The sequence below is a fragment of the Panthera onca genome, chromosome B4, assembly GCF_046562875.1.
Source record: "Panthera onca isolate mPanOnc1 chromosome B4, mPanOnc1 haplotype 2, whole genome shotgun sequence".
In the NCBI taxonomy this organism is placed as follows: domain Eukaryota; kingdom Metazoa; phylum Chordata; class Mammalia; order Carnivora; family Felidae; genus Panthera; species Panthera onca.
The window spans coordinates 72,238,728-72,256,559 of NC_138345.1; the positions used below are offsets into that span (position 1 = coordinate 72,238,728).

Here is a 17,832-nt window from a genome sequence, read left to right on the forward strand (position 1 = left end):
ACTGGGACCTTATGAAGATAAAAAGCTTCTGCACAGCAAAGCAAACAACCAACAAAACTAAAAGGCAACCAACGGAATGGGAAAAGATATTTGCAAATGACACATCGGACAAAGGGCTAGTATCCAAAATCTATAAAGAGCTCATCAAACTCCACACCCGAAAAACAAATAACCCAGTGAAGAAATGGGCAGAAAACATGAATAGACACTTCTCTAAAGAAGACATCCGGATGGCCAACAGGCACATGAAAAGATGTTCAACGTCGCTCCTTATCAGGGAAATACAAATCAAAACCACACTCAGATACCACCTCACACCAGTCAGAGTGGCCAAAATGAAGAAATCAGGAGACTATAGATGCTGGAGAGGATGTGGAGAAACAGGAACCCTCTTGCACTGTTGGTGGGAATGCAAATTGGTGCAGCCGCTCTGGAAAGCAGTGTGGAGGTTCCTCAGAAAATTAAAAATAGACCTACCCTATGACCCAGCAATAGCACTGCTAGGAATTTATCCAAGGGATACAGGAGTACTGATGCATAGGGGCACCTGTACCCCAATGTTTATAGCGGCACTCTCAACAATAGCCAAATTATGGAAAGAGCCTAAATGTCCATCAACTGATGAATGGATAAAGAAATTGTGGTTTATATACACAATGGAATACTACGTGGCAATGAGAAAAAATGAAATATGGCCTTTTGTAGCAACATGGATGGAACTGGAGAGTGTGATGCTAAGTGAAATAAGCCATACAGAGAAAGACAGATACCATATGGTTTCACTCTTATGTGGATCCTGAGAAACAACAGAAACCCATGGGGGAGGGGAAGGAAAAAAAAAAAAAAAAAAAAGAGGTTAGAGTGGGAGAGAGCCAAAGCATAAGAGACTGTTAAAAACTGAGAACAAACTGAGGGTTGATGGGGGGTGGGAGGGAGGGCAGGGTGGGTGATGGGTATTGAGGAGGGCACCTTTTGGGATGAGCACTGGGTGTTGTATGGAAACCAATTTGACAGTAAATTTCATATATTAAAAAATAAAAAATAAATAAAAAAAAATAAAAAAATAAAAAAAAAATAAAATAAAAAAAAATAGTACTTGATTCCTGCCTTGATGGCATCTGGTTGTGGGTATACCTGTCCCCTGGCTAACTAATCCTGTTCGAGGTAGCTACAAAGCCTTTGCATCTCTCAGTCTTCAGCTGGAGCACCACTGTCTGGACCTAATACTCGTAGATATTTATTCAAGTGACCTGAGCTTGTAGTTTCAACACATACATACAACTGCTAGTTGAGTTTACGTTAATATTGCCCCCACCATCCCAGTGAAGTTCTTTTTTTTTTTTTAGTTTTATTTATTTTTTAAAATTTATACCCAAATTAGCATATAGTGAAACAATGATTCCATGAGTAGATTCCTTAATGCCCCTTACCCATTTAGCCCATCCCCCCTTCTACAACCCCTCCAGTAACCCTCAGTTTGTTCTCCATATTTATGAGTCTCTTCTGTTTCGTCCCCCTCCCTGTTTTTATATTATTTTTGTTTCCCTTCCCTTATGTTCATCTGTTTTGTCTCTTAAAGCCCTTATATGACTAAAGTCAAATGATTCTTGTCATTCTCTGATTAATTTCACTTTGCATAATACCCTCCAGTTCCATCCACGTAGTTGCAAATGGCAAGATTTCATTCTTTTTGATTGCCGAGTAATAGTCCATTGTATATATATACCACATGTTCTTTATCCATTCATCCATCGGTGGATATTTGGGCTCTTTCCATACTTGGGCTATTGTTGATAGTGCTGCTATAAACATGGGGGTGCATGTGTCCCTTTGAAACAGCACACCTGTATCCCTTGGATAAATGCCTGTAGTGCAATTGCTGGGTCGTAGGGTAGTTCTATTTTTAGTTTTTTGAGGAACCTCCATACTGTTTTCCAGAATGGCTGCACCAGCTTACATTCCCACCAACAATGCAAAAGAGATCCTCTTTCTCCTCATCCTCGCCAACATCTGTTGTTGCCTGAGTTATTCATGGTAGCCATTCTGACAGGTGTGAGGTGGTATCTCATTGTGGTTTTGATTTGTATTTCCCTGATGATGAGTGACGTGGAGCATTTTTTCATGTGTGGGTTGGCCATCTGGATGTCTTCCTTGGAGAAGTGTCTATTCATGTCTTTTGCCCATTTCTTCACTGGATTAAACTAAAAGGCAACCGACAGAATGGGAGAAGATATTTGCAAATGATATATCAGATAAAGTATTAGCTTCCAAAATCTATAAAGAACTTACCAAACTCAACACCGGTGAAGTTCTTTATGGCATATGTTTTTTGGGTTTTATTTTTGAGCGAAATTTCTGTTATCTTTAGTGAATTCCCCACCATCCTTTGAGATTATTAAAGTAACCCTGGTCTGTTAACCAAATTGCTTCCCCGGATGTCTGGTCTTAACATCTGAGAATTCAGACACAGGACATAGAGAGATAGTCTGTCAGTCTAAAATCTAGCTTCAAAACCAGAAGATACCATTTTGTACTTACAGCACAGACACCCAGTCTCTTGTGAACTTGGTGAGGCCTTCCTAGGGAGCGGGTGACATAAATGAAATGCAAGAAAATGATGGAGTGGGCCCTGTTTGTCTCTGGCCCTGCCTCCTCTATCCTTGTTAACTTGACCTCACCATCCTCCATCTCCAAGTTAATTTTCAAAGATCTATTCAAACAGTGACCTTCATATGTTATTTTGTCCACCTAATTTACTATAATTAGTACCAACTCTTCTTTAGCATTTCCTTGTGCCCACCCGTTTTCCTCTTTCTCCAATGCTAACCCCACCTCAGCACCCCACTATACTTCTCCAGGACTCAGGCCTGTGTTCTTCCATTTCCTCATCTCCACTGTTTCCTCCCACTACCTGCATTGGTATTTCCTCATTTTTGCAGGCCTCCTACCTCTTTATTCATTCATCTGATAAACATTTATGGAGCACCTGCTATGCCAAATACTCTTATCAATTGCTGGGGATACCAAGACAAGTAAGACTTGGTGCCTGCCCTTACAGAGCCAAGTGAGGGGTGGTCAGTATTTGGTGGATTGTTAAGAAAGTCAATGCAGATGGGACTTTGTAGAGCACATGAGATTTGAATTGGATTTTGAAGAGTGAATGGAAGTTGTTTCAAGTATGGTAAAGGGAATGGACATTTCATGTAAAGAGGTGGACATTTAACAGTACAAGGACATGAAACAGCTTGGCCAGTTCAAAGTATGGCGAGAACAAAGGATCCATAGGTGGGAATGTCAGGTAAGCAAGGACTGTGTCATAATGGGTCTCATGTGGTCATCCAGGGAACTAGAACTTCTCCTTAATGAACTTATCCTTACCCATGGGAATATTTGTAAGCAAGAGAACTATATAATGTTTATGTTGACAAAGATCAGATTATTCTGGCAGCAGAATGGAAGATATTTTGGTAGGAGAAGGATATTTTGGGAGGCTACACCAGGTAACCCACACAACTAGGTAATCCCCACACCTAAATAGAGGCAGTGGGTATGGGCATAGAGATCAGGGAGACAGATTGGACAAGTGCTGAAGAGATGACTAGTATGGTAGGTGAGGAATAAAATTGGTGAGATAATTTCCAGGAGATTGAATGTGCAGGTAGAATATGAGGAGAGGAGCTGGTGTCAAGGAAATGGTTCAGTGTTGAATATTTCAAGTGTGAGGTGTCGATGGGATGGATCCGTAGAAATGTCCATTAGAAAGTTGGATTCCCCAGGAGCTCAGAGAAGCTGCAGGTAAGACCCTGGGGGTGATTCAGGCATGCCAGACACAGAATTGATGATTAGGCCCTGGGGAAATGGGGCATTTAAAGGGTAAATGGGGAAAGAAATCCACAAAGGAAGAATAGCAGAACAGTTGGAAGAAATGTAGCAGAGAGTTACTCCAACATGGAAAGCTTAGAAGGTGAGAATGTTGCTTAAGAGGAATTTGAACACTGACTAAAAGGAGCATAATGCAAAATAAGCGGGCAGGGTGGGGAGGCAAGAGTTGAAACCACACTTAATTGCTGGCACAGTGGGAAAAGGTAGAAGGAGCACTACAGGTAGCGTTTAAAAGAAATTATGTGCGTGCATGCATGTGTGTGGACGCACGTGCACGCGTGCACACACACACACCTTCGCTTTTTAAAATTATTTAAGTAAAACAAAAGTCAGGGGGGAAAGCATTCCACTGAGAGGGAAATGTTTGGCCATATCAAAAGCTGCCTAGCAATCAAACAAATAAGGACTGAAAATGTACCCTGGCTTTGAAATCTGCAGCCACTGCATAGTGAGCATAGGGAGGGCCGTGGCAGGATGTAGGGCTTTGAGGAGGGAATAAGCAGAGAAATAGTTGAGGTACTTTTTCAAGAAACTCAAAGTGAAGAAGTAAGCATAGAGCATATTAGCAATATAGGGTCATGGAAAAGTTTTAGACAAGGATTATTTTTGTTTTTACATTGGGTATTTATTGCCTTGCAGAATCGGTAGGTCTTTTTTGTTCTTCATTTCAAAGCTTACAAAGTTCTTCTCGCTTGAATATCAAAACAGATGATACCATGTTGGTTTTTCTGGTGCATTATTTTTCAGTGAATCCATCTCTCTTTTGATGTCAAAAGGGAGGACTCCATACCAGTTTTTTCCAGTGATGTAGCTGATTGCTCCAACACTTGAATCCACTCATTTGAAGCATCACTTTTTATAATATAGTAAACTCCCATGAATATCTGCATCAATTCTGTTTAATTCATACTATTAATGCACTAGTTCTAAACTGTTTCAATTCCAGAGCATAATAATATACATTATTAGAATCTCTCAGAGGTAGACCTATTGTATCCTCTTCCAGAATGTCTCTCCTGTCGGTCGAAGCATTCCTTTTCATTATTTTACTTGTGTATATTTCTTGAAAAACTTTAGCATCCTCTTTCAGCTTTAAAAAAAAATACCCATTTGGGATCACTAACTGAATTTGTATTGGAATTCTAAATTATATTTTGCAGAAAAAAATTGATATAAGTCCCCCCAAGTTGAGTCTGCCCAATTAAGAAGCATATGGTACATCCTACCATTCATTCATTTATCATTATTTGTTTTTATTTTTTAAGACCATTATCATACCTTATTAACATTTCTCACTAACTTTTTCCTAAATAGTCTATACTTTTGTTGTCATTATAAACAACATCTTTTCTGTTTTGGATTTTTAACTGGGTTGACTCCTTGCATAGTCCTCATTTCTGGCTTCTCTTGAATAATAAGATCAGGCAACATTGGACCCTCATTCCAACATGGCAACTGTATGCAGTCCCTTCCATTTCATTAGGCTATGCACTTGCCAGTTTACCACATTTGACTGCACCCACTCCACACATTTCTATTACTTGCCTGGCCCCTAGCAGGCAGATGAATTCATTTAGGGGTAGGTGATGCATAGACACAGTCAGCAGCATAATACCAAGCATTGGTGTCAACATCTATGATATCATCAACTCCGGTAATTGTTTGTCTTCCCTGAAGACGATGGCTCTTGCCTGGCCTGTGGACCTGCCAGATCTTTCCAGCCCTCTCTGTTCTTCTGCAGCATACCCTGGCTTCTCAGACCAGAAGAACATGCCAGCTCCTTCTACCTACATACCCCTCCACAGTCTTGCCCTTCCTCGCCTGATTGGTCCCTGCCCCTGTTCTGAGCAGTAGCTGTAAAGGGGCTGTAAATCTTCCTGGCATTCACAGCCTTAGTCCCATATCTGTACTCGTTTACTTGAAAGATTTCTTTTAGATCTCTGGCCTTATTTCTAACCTTTACCTCCCTGTGGTACAGCTTGCCCCAATCTCTGCCGCCCATCTATAGCAATGCCACCTAAATTACAAGGAGAAAAGTACTTCTAACCCCTCACTTGGATATTTACTTAATATGACCACATAGATGGCAACCACTTCCAGATAAAAATTCTTGAAGGATTATATTTTGCCTTATTAAGATAATTTTGTCACATTTCTGTGATTTGTAATAATATTACAAATTCTCTGAAGGCATGACAACTTGGCGTTTGCAGACTCAGGGAAGGTCGCTTATTTGCCTATTTGCAGCATATTTCCTCTAACATTCTCTACACATAGCCTTCCCAAAAGTACATTTCTTATTTCTTTTGAACTTGTTAGATACTTCCACAATACTCCTTTTCTTTTTTTAACCCAAAATCATGAATCATCTTCCAACATTGTTATTTCAACAGAGAATGAGTAACATACTGAGAGTGTCCCAACTTTAATACCAGCAAATAACTTGAGTTGATTAAAGATTTTAGGTCTATTATTCCTGTTAAGTGTATACATGTGATAGAAACTGGTTATAATTAGTCTTCTTTCCAGAGATTTCATATTTGTATTTTGTTGAACATTGTTATTACCATGGATGTCTTTTCTCTTTGGGATTTAGTTTGTTTGCCTTTTTCTTTCTTTGTAAGAGTAAAGGAAAATACGTTGTCCTTCCATCCATCCACCACTCCATGATGTGTGTCCATTCCATTGACAGTTATTCAGTTTGGGTTCGTCACCTTATTTGTGGCCTCTTTTCCACTGGCCCCCCTGTTGGCTCTGGTGAACAATATATTGGAAATAAGAGTGGACGCATGGAAAATGACTACCCAGTATAGACGCATGGTTCCAGAAAAAGCCCAAGACATCGGAGCCTGGCAGCCCATCATGCAAGGAATAGCGATTCTGGCTGTGGTGACCAATGTGAGTAAACATAGGCTTCGCAGGGTAAAGACCTTGAAAAGTCCAAAATGCATTAGTGTTGCTACCTAAAGAATCAAATGTTTGATATTTTTTTCTAATGGGAGGGAGATGCCAGTACTATCATCTGTATAAAAACAGTTGTTATAACTGTAATTGTTATTATTTTTTTAATGTTTTTAAGTGTTTGTAATTATTTATTAATGATTTACAAAGTCAAGAGCTCTTACAGAGGCAGTTGCTAAGAGTGACCATGATACTATCATTGCTCATTTGCTAACGTTTTTATTTAACAGGAACATAGTAATAGTAATAACAGTAAGTACCAACTCTCTTAATCCTGATGCGACTATAAAAAGAGCTATACAATAGTGCTGTTGTAATAGACATCTGCCCACTTACAGTGTTTACTGCCCACAAATAAGAACTATCCTTCTACCATATTTTACTATATATTCCAAACTATCAATTTAAAATATTGACTATTTGATGATGAGGTATGTTCACGCACTTTGTGTGTTCCAATCATGTCTCCTAGGGTTCTTCAAGGAGGGGGGACTTTAGGGTGGGTCCCATCTCTCCTCCCCACCCCGTCTGTCCCCTTGGCCTTTGCTGGCCACCCTCTAGTCATTAGCTAAGCAGCCTCATACCCTGCATGTGTCCCAGCTCTGAGGGAACAGAACAACCTGTATAGATTTTGGACCAATCTGAACAGTCTCTCTTTGCCCACCCCCGCACCCCCCCCCCCGCCCCTTTTTTTGAAAACACAGGCCAGCAGGGAGTTTTCAGGGAGAACAATTTCCATGCCAGCCCAGCAGGGGAATGAGCACTTTCCTTAGAAATATGCTTACAATTAGGGCTATTTCCTCCCTTATTTCACTACCCATTTTACTCCTGGGTCACTGACAATTCCCAAAAGATGATATCCCAGTTTTCATTTCTTAGTTAAGCCACACTTGCCCTGAGTCCCCAGTCTTTTCCCACAAGCACCTGTAGAAACAGAACAGAACTCAGTGCCTGTGGGTCAGTCTTCTGGATGAGGGAACATTTCAGTCACAGGCCAGACTCTCAGTCCACCTGTCAGTATTGTAGCTTCCCAGCTGCATGACCTTGGGCCAGGCCTTAACACTTCAGAGCTTCATTTTATTGTTTGTAAATTGAATAATTCCCTATCGCATATTTTAAGAATATTATATACCATAAAGGATGACCAAGGACTTCAGTGAGTTAATGCATGGAATACACAGAGCCTGGTCCTCATGGAATGTTAGCTGCTGCTGTTTTATCATCATTATCCATCATCAGTAATAGTGACTCTGTGTAGACTTCCAACAGGTGTCTAAACTAAAGGCACAAGAATTTTACAATTCTTGTGGTTACAGTTTTACACAACAAAGCAAGTTATCTGGAACCCAGCTGTCACCACCCGTCAAGAACTCTCAATTTATCTGAATTGTATGTTATCCCTACTTTTTGGAGAAAGTTACAAATTGTACACACACACACAAAACAACTGCTAGGTTGTATCATTTTCTATTCACCCAAGTAACCCACACCTTCAACGTCCACTGTGTTACAATCATGAAAGAATTAATCTGTCACATTAAATATGCTATAGAACACTAAGCAAGGCAGGAACGTGGAATTGTGTACATTAGGAAAATTTTAGCAACAAGGTTTGAAACTAAAAGCATTTTTGTTTGACCTTCAGCTAGCCAGAAAATTCAAATGACTCTTACTGCCCAGTCCTCGGCACTCTGGTTTGCTTGTGTCAGGCACCTTTTCCTAGTATCCCCAGGATGGCTCCACTCCATTAGCACAGATGGGGTACTGGCTGTGTTTCTAGGTCTACTCTGTGTGGATGTGTCTGTGTATACACACACAGGCACATGCGTGCTTGCTAATTGGTGCTGCTGGTTCTTATCCAATAGTTGTTTCTTCTTACAACTTAGGCATCGTTTCCTTGTACCGTAGGAAAACTGCTTTTTAGATCATTGATTGAATGATGGACAATCCTTTTCTTTCCCATATTATTAGGATTTGTTACAGCTTCCAAGATGCAGGTTCTGTGTATGTTTGTATATATGCCTTTAAGAACGAAACATGTAAATTATCCCCTCACACTCCTAATATGTGCCTGCAAAATGTACTGGGCACTCAAATGCTAACTTTCTATAATAGGGGAGCTTTTAACTGTAGGAAGAAGAGAATAGCCACCAGGGATGAGAATGGACATCGAATCATTCATTTTAAAGCTGCTAGTCCCCAGCAAAGAAGCTGAATTGACACGGTCGTATCAGGCCACAATATCTGCCGTTGAAGACCAATTTTAATTTAGTTTGATATAAATGGAAAATTGTGTTCAGAACAGCATAGGAAATGAAGCACACTGCATTTATTTGTACTCTTGCAGCGTGTCTCAAAGCAGCTCAATTCAGGAGGAAAAATATCTTGTCAGAAGACAAGAGAATTATCTTCCTTGTTGGAATTTTTGCAGCTTCCTGGAGCACATCTGCAGGTGATTCTGTAAAAAGCTATAGTTAAATGATAACAGGAAATTTTAAACTATTCAAATCTGGTAAAGTAAAATATTCTTGCCTTACCCCCTCCCCCCTCCACCAGCCACAAGCAGACACGCACACTTGGGAGGAAATGACAAAGCTGGTCTACTAGTGAGGGTCATTTTGCAATAGAAAAGCCCCTTAGTTGTTTTTCTTGCTCTGACTGAGACCTTGTTTGTTGGCTTGTGGTCTCTCTGCATCTAAACCACATGTTCAGATGAATAGTATTAAAAATCACGTTGTGCCAAAAACCTGTCTTTCTGCCTCAATAAATCACTGAATCATTTAACTTTGTTTATTCACATAGAATATGGATTTAAGTATATCCCTTACTTGCTCCTTCCTTCAAGCCAGTTTTACACATTGGAGAGTTTAAAGCCCAAATTAAAGAATTTTAGAGAAAATTCATTAATTTGTAATTCATAATAGCTTTGCATCCTAATAGAGGTCTGCCTGACACAGGCCCACGTTTAAAATTGACCTATATTTATGCCTTTAATTTGAGAACATAACTATGATAATGTTCGTAACTTTGTCCAGTTAGCCTTTTTGAAGCTTAGAAGCTTAGACACTAGATCTTATAAAATAGGCATACATTTGACTATATGAATGAAATAACTCCAATATACTTTCTTGCTTCCTACGTTTTAAAGTTAACTTAAAAAATTCTTGTTTTCTAATGAAGCAACATACATAAGTATATACTGAGAGTTTAAAATCAGACTATGGGTTGACTTGTATAAATAAGTCAAGATACTCTAGGGGAAAAAGTATGAATTTGAAGACCATTATTAGATCAAGGAAATATATTTTATTCAATTTATATTCTATTTTTAAGAGTTAAGGGATTTAAAAGATCAGTTTTATTTCAATTATAAATTCTACAAAGGAATTGTATAAGGCCAAATTATTATAATATTGACCCTAATATTACTTCTACAAAACGGTCTTCTAAATCATAAAAGAGAGCTGAAAATTATATCTAGTAGAGTTCCAAGATTGATTGAATTGTATAATATTCTAATTTATGAAAATCTAATTTATATATAATATATGCAAGCAACTCGAGTTATCCAGGATATGATGGTCTACAATTATTCTTGCTGTACTTAAGAAACAGGCAACTTGGGGCACCTGGGTGGCTCAGTCGGTTAAGTGGCCGACTTCGGCTCAGGTCATGATCTCACAGTCCGTGAGTTCGAGCCCACGTCGGGCTCTGTGCTGACAGCTCAGAGCCTGGAGCCTGTTTCTGATTCTGTGTCTCCCTCTCTCTGACCCTCCCCCGTTCATGCTCTGTCTCTCTCTGTCTCAAAAATAAATAAACGTTAAAAAAAAAAAAAAAAAGAAACAGGCAACTTGCCAGCTTTTGCTTTCCAATTGTAGGTGGACTTCTGGACAGCCCTTATTTGAACTGAAGACAAGAGGAAGTAACTATTCTTTAAAGCAGCTACTCAAAGACTTTAGGACATTCACTATCTATGTCCATTAGGAAAGAATTAAAGTTTCTGAATCTTTCAGTTTTAAAAAAATCAACTGATGAAACTATAATTCTGGCACATTTGTTAACCATAGCTATAAAGGCTCTAAATTAATGTCCCCTTACTGTTTTCCTCCCAATATAGGCCATGATCATCGCTTTCACATCAGACATGATCCCCCGCCTGGTGTATTACTGGTCCTTCTCCGTCCCTCCCTATGGGGACCACACCCACTACACCATGGAGGGATACATCAACAACACTCTTTCCTACTTCAACATCGCAGACTTCAAAAACAGAAGCAAAGGAAATCCATATTCTGGGCTTGAAAAACATACCACATGCAGGCAAGTTCTGCTGACGTGTTTAAAAATGCACTTCATCTTTTAAAGGACTTTTATTGTAATGTAATTCTAAATAAAATTGCTGGAGACATTTTTTCCTAGCTTTCTTTTCAGCCAAACTTAAAAGATCTAAAAGTTAATACAGAGGTCAGAAGTTTCTAATGAAACAATAAAACATGATATAAAGATGAGGGTTTCAAATGATTACAGGGATACTGATCCAAGAGAAAAGTTTTGTTTGTATCTTAGAAATGAAGAAATGCAAGGAGTTCCAAAAAACAAGTTCATTCAGTTGGTATGACGAATCTGTTATCCAAGCACAACCTGATGTATTTAGTGATGACAAACTATCACTCTCACTTCAAGAGATACAAAAATGAGAAATGTAAATACCTCAGCCTAGCCCAAGTATTCTCTGAAAGTATTCCAGAGCTCTCTGCATTGATTGTAATGGCCTTAAGGTCAACTGTAGTCAGTAGATGTCAAGTAAATCACTAATTGATAGTTTGTTCACTATAGGTCATAGAGTTTGTTTTTTAAAATCCTTTAAAAAAATTTTTTTTAATGTTTATTTTTTGAGAGAGGGGCAGAAAGAGGGAGACAGAATCTGAAGCAGGCTCCAGGCTCTGAGCTGTCAGCACAGAGCCTGACATGGGGCTTGAACTCACGGACTGTGAGATCATGACCTGAACCAGTCAGATGCTTAACCGACTGAGTCACCCAGGTGCCCCAAGAGTTTGTTTTTTAAATCATAGTCTTAACCCAGAAGAGGCTCTAAATACTCATTTAGCTCAACTCCTCAAACCCTTTTCTGGTTCAAATTCTCAGCAACACAACCAAGAAACCAGAAAAAAGCCCCGAATAAGTGTTTCAAATTTACACACCGTAGAGCCTCTTGAGAATCCCACATCGAATCTGCTTACTTTTACTTGACATAATTCTAAACAGTTGTTAGACTCTTCTAGGTCAAATAGATTACAGGTAGGAAATTTGAGATGTGCTACCTGAGGGAAGACACCAACAGCAGTAGCACATGACGTCTCATAAGGACAAGAGTTTGAAAAGTGTAACAAGCAGATGGGTGCTACTCTTAGAGAGATCGCGTGTGGCTGAGTGAAGCCTGAGGATACGTTATATAAATAAATTTATAAACCTGTTTCTGAAAATACGCTGAATCGTTTTAGTTATACTCTTTTGAGAAAGCAAGGATGAAACTGGCAAAAAAATGTTAACACTTTTGTTTGTTTTCACATAGATGGAATACATCGTTACCATCTTAAGTGAAGTATTACAGGAGTAGTTATTTCAGGATTTTGTCAGCAAATTAAACTCTGAGAAAATTTATATGATGTCCAACTTAAAAGAGCATTGTATTAAATATGACCTCTTTTGAAATGGGCCCTTGCTTACAGTAGTTAGTCAAGAAGAATTATCTCCTTATATCCTTCCATTTTGTTTCCAGGTATCGTGATTTCCGGTACCCACCTGGACACCCACAAGAGTATAAACACAACATCTATTACTGGCACGTGATTGCAGCCAAGTTGGCTTTTATCATTGTCATGGAGGTAGGAGACGTCTACTTTGAAATAGTCGATAAGGTAGTATATTTGCAGACCTTTTGTTAGCATTCAGTGTCGCCAACTCTGACTTCAAATACATTCTTATCTCTTGCTAATAATTAGTTTAGGACATGCATTAATCAAATTTAACATGAGAATGCCCATAATGCTCTAATAAAATGAAATTGGCTGTCTGCTTGAAAAGGTGAGCGCATGTTTGCTAAGGGGATTCAGTCCCTCTCAATTCAGTATTGAGTGCCTTTTTTTTTTTTTTTTTTTTAATTTGGGGCACAGGGGCTGCATGATGGACTGTGAAGGGTCTTATTTAAGACTACTAAGATGTGATCTCTGCTCTCGAGAAACTTTCTCAGGGCACATCACATTATGGCAGCAGTGTGAGTGCTACAGCTCCAGAGAACACATTTATGTTCTAGACAGGAGAAAGAAAGGTGAGGCTAGCTGTATCTGTTCCTTTGCATCAGCAAAGAAAATGCTTTTCCAGAAGCCTTCAGAGCAGACTTCCACCTGTATCACATTGGCAATAACTAGAGCTCACGGTTCCTCCCAGCAGCAAAGTAGGCTGGGGCAGGAGGTATTTGGTTTGCTCTGAACAAAATGAGAATCTGTTAGCAAGAAAAAAGTGTGAGATAGGCTGCCTGCCTGGCTTTGACAATTTTTCTAGTATTGTTTGGTAGCTATTAAACAAACATCAACAGAAGAAGAAACAATTCATCATTAGCTCACCAGCATCAGTGGTTTCCTGTAGTATCTGCTATATCAGCAAGAATCACTAGTTTATATTTAAATATGGAGTTGCCGAAGTATTTACACTGCTGCTTCTGATATCAGGTTTGACTAGATACCGTGAGGGGCCATTTCACTACAAGACATTTAGAATAAGCTTAAATCTCCCAGAAGGGGGAGAGCAGGGAGGACAAGGAACAGGAAGAAGGACAGAACTTCGAGGAGGGGCCGTGGTGTGGCTCCGGGCAAGAGCCATTACATGATGTCGCCATGTGGGAGGGCCCCCAGCTGGACACACGCCGCCAGGGAGTGTGGGAGCGAGCGAGGGTGCAGGTGGACTCAGAGTCCCTGGACGAGGAGGACCGCTGAGCCCTAGCAGCCAGGCCCACCTGTCACACGTAGATGCCCAGGCCTGCCTCCACCCCCACTGGCCACCCGTGGAGCAGAGACCTGTTGGGGAAGCACTGTGCTTCCCCTTTGTGTCTGTCCCCTGGGCTGTTATTCTGTCTAACTCCTGTGATTTCCAGCTAATAATGAAATGAGTATAAAGGGTTTTTTTAATGAGAAAAGAAAATGTCCTTTGCATTTTTGAACTCACTGGAAGGAAGGAGAATCCACAAAGAGGAGGGGGAAAGGTGTGGTGGTCAAAACAGAACAAGTGCAGTTATCAGTGATGCCATCTACAGGCTCAGGAGACCCAGCAGTGGGTCAGAAGTGAGGTGGACCAGCTGAGCTAGAGACTCTTGGATTCATCCAGGGGCCCCCAAAGTGCTCAATTTGCCTCACCGTAGAAGGAAATGTGTATATTCTCCGCAGAAAAAAGTGTCCTCAATTTAGAGCACAGTTTTTTCTCAGATTGAAATAATCAAATATGAACTTCCAAAGATCAACAATAACCAGGGGAAATAAGAAAAACCAGGAGTGAGATTCAGCCAAAAAAAGAAAAGCAACTAATTTGGACCCTCAATAACTTCAAGAGTATCTGTTATCAGATAAGGAATGACCACGTTTAAACAAAGAAATGAGAGATTCAAAAATGAGCAAACAGTAAGAAACTAAAAAAGTACTAGGCAATTTTGAGAAACAGAAGTTTGAAAACAGAATGAATTGGGAGATAGGTCTGAAAAAAATTATTCCCAACACCTCACAGGGAGAGAGGAAAGTGGAAAATACAGAAAAGAGATTAAGCAATTTTCAAAAGATTCACAGAAGAAAAAAACAATGGATCATAGAGGAGAGGCAGTTTGAAGAGTTAATGGCTCAAATTCTTCCCAAATAAATGACAGGTGTCTGTTCACAGAGCAGAAAGCACAACAGACATCAAGAAGAATACAGAAATCCGTGCTTCCACAGATTGGGACAGAAGTGCACCTCCCCAAAGATAAGATCGTAAAAGTGCCCAGAGAACAAGGACAGATGACTGATCAGGAAAATTATAATTGGAGTGAGAGTAGACTGTAACAGCAACACAGAGGTGAGAAGAGAGTAGTCGAATCTCTTCAAAATGCTAAAGAAGACAACTGTAAACCTAGAATTATAGCAAAACTCTGAGTTACTGAAAAATCTTTCCATAACGAAAACACTAGGCCATATGGTTTTATAGGAGAGCAATACCATACTTCCTAGAACAGATCGTTTTCGTTTCCTCCAGAGATTAGAAAGCGGAAACACTCTCCAACTCCTTATACATCTTAAAATCAGACAGGAGAAAGAGAAAGGGAAATTCTAAACCAGTCTCACTCATTACATAGATGGAAAGATCTTCCTAAAATGCGCCAATTGAATCTAGCAATATACTTTTTTTAAGTTTATTTATTTTGAGAGCGAGTGAGAGAGAGCATGCGTGCAAGCAGGGGGAAAGGCAGAGAATCTAAAGCAGCCTCTGTGCTGCCAGCACAGAGCTTGATGCAGGGCTCAATCCCACAAACCATGAAACCATGTCCTGAGCCAAGGTCAAGAGTCGGACACCTAACTGACTGAGCCACCCAGGTGCCCCAGAATCTAGCAATCTACTTCTTAAAGATGACATCAGACCACATTGGTTTATCCCAGAAATATCAGGGTGACATAACATAGAAAATCCACCTATCTATAAATATTACCTACCTCAGAAATAGATAGAAAATAAAAACCTCTCTTTCCCACAATATCGTTTGTCTCTTCACTGTATAATTTCCATAATTGAGACACACTAGTACCTCTCATCTCGAATATTCTCCACCCTCATATTACCTAGTGTATCAAAGCATTTGACACAGAAACTGATCATTCTCTCCTCCTTGAAGTTACTATTACTCCTCACTTGGCTCCCAGGAAAATACTTTTTTTTTTTTTTGCCTTTTCTCTTACCTTAAGTCCCTTCTTAATTGCATTGCTAGTCCCTTCCTTCTCTTAGTGATCCTGGGGCTCATTCCTTGGTTGTCATCTTTTCTCTCTCCTCACAGCCTTGATGATCTCATGCAGTCCATTGGCTTTAAATGCCATCTATATGCCAGTGACTCACAATATATGTATATAGATATATAGATATCTCTGAAACACCTCTCTCCTGAACTCAACCCATGAATCCAAATGCCCACTTGACCTTTCTGCTTGGATATCTAACACATAAATCTACTGCCCCAAGTGCCCATATTTTCTTAAATTCAGTTAGAATGTTCTCTCTGTCCTGCCCTAAATGTTCTGTCCACAGTGAGTCTGCCCCCTCTCAGTCATGGCAGTTCCATGTCACTGCTTGCTCAGGGTAGAATTCTTGGGAGTCCCCCCACTTACTCCACATACAGTCCTGTTGGCTTTGCCTTTGTAAGTACATCACAGATCTGAACACTTCTTACCAACTCTGCTGCTACCACCAGGTTGGTAATTAGGCCATTTTTTGGCCTGACTTAGGGCCGCAGTCTGCTAACTGGGCTCCCTACTGCCTTCATAGGTCACTGAGTAAAAGCCAAAGTCCTCACTGTGATACGCAAGGCCTCACACAGTCTAGCCATGCTCTGTTATCACTCTCAAGTCACCTTTCCTCACCCGCTCCACTCCTGCCTTGCCATTACTTGAAATATAGCCTGTAGGCTTTTGTCACATAGACTCTGCACTGGCTGTTCCCTCTGCTTCGAATCTCTTTCCTCTTGATTTCTGCATGGCTGTTTCCCTCACCTCCTTAAAGTCTTTGCTCATTGAGGCATATCCAGACTGATCTGTATGAAACCTATATGAAATTTGCCTCCCATATAACACAGAAACTCTTACCACTTTAACACCATGTACAACTTACTTATGTTTAACTCTGTTTATTGTATCTTATCTATCTCCTTGCTGGGTCAGAGATTTGTGAGTACTGAACAAATAAAAAAGTCTTCAACGTCATTAGTCATCAGGGAAATGTAAAGTAAGACCAAAGTGAAAGTCCATTTTATAATCTCTGTGTTGGTTTAAAAAAAAAAATTGATGACAACAAGTGCTGTCAAGAATATAAAGCAAGGGGCGCCTGGGTAGCTCAGTCGGTTAAGCATCTGACTTGGGCTTAGGTCATGATCTCACAGTTCATGAGTTCGAGTCCTGCATTGGGCTCTGTGCTGACAGCTCGGAGCCTGGAGCCTGCTTCAGATTCTGTGTCTCCCTCTTTCTGTCTGCCCCTCTCCTGCTCGTGTTCTGTCTCTCTCAAAAATAAACATTTTTTAAAACTTAAAAAAAGAGAGAGCAAATGAAACTATCACACACTGCTGGTGGGTGTGGAAGCTGGTTTAACTGGTTTGGAAAATACTTTGGTACCATCTTGGAAATTTAAACATTCATGTAACCTAGAGTCTTGGCACTTCTACTCCTAGGTCATGCCCTTGAGAAACTCTCACAGATATCCTCCAGAATCCAAGTGCACAAACATTCCCAACATCATTTCTCTAATACAAACACTAGAAACAAGCGCAATACGTTTTGATGGGGGAATGGATAAATTATAGCGTATGCAAACAAGAGAATATTAACCAGAACTGGTAATGAATGGACTACAGTTAATGTACAATAACACTGATGAATCTTAGAAACTAGTTTTAAACGAAAAAACAATTTTCCAAAGACTGCCATACTTTTTTATAAAGCTCAAACAAGACTAAACAATATATTCCTGTGGGATATATACATATTTGTTAAGCTCGTTCTCAAAAATAAGATGATACAGATATACTCACACATAGGGTAGTGTTAACCTTTGGGGAAGAGCTCCCGGAATGAGCTAGGAAAGGAACGTCTCCAAAAATACTACAGCATCGGCAGTGTCATGGTGAGTGTCAGAGACATTAGACACATTATCTTCTACATATCAAATAGTATTCTTGCAATTTTTAAAGTAACAATGGAGCTCGTGGGTGGA

At 39.9% G+C, this 17,832-nt stretch overlaps 1 protein-coding gene across 2 annotated transcripts in view; it reads left to right on the top strand.

Annotated features, from left to right (window-relative positions):
* Nucleotides 1-17,832, top strand: part of ANO6 (anoctamin 6) — a 200,186-nt gene that overhangs the window by 178,946 nt on the left and 3,408 nt on the right. For both annotated transcript variants that reach the window (XM_078449926.2, XM_078449927.2), the window contains 3 exons: nt 6,575-6,780; nt 10,961-11,163; nt 12,623-12,728. In XM_078449926.2, the coding sequence (XP_078306052.1) occupies nt 6,575-6,780; nt 10,961-11,163; nt 12,623-12,728 (515 nt within the window). The remainder of the gene's footprint in view (nt 1-6,574; nt 6,781-10,960; nt 11,164-12,622; nt 12,729-17,832) is intronic.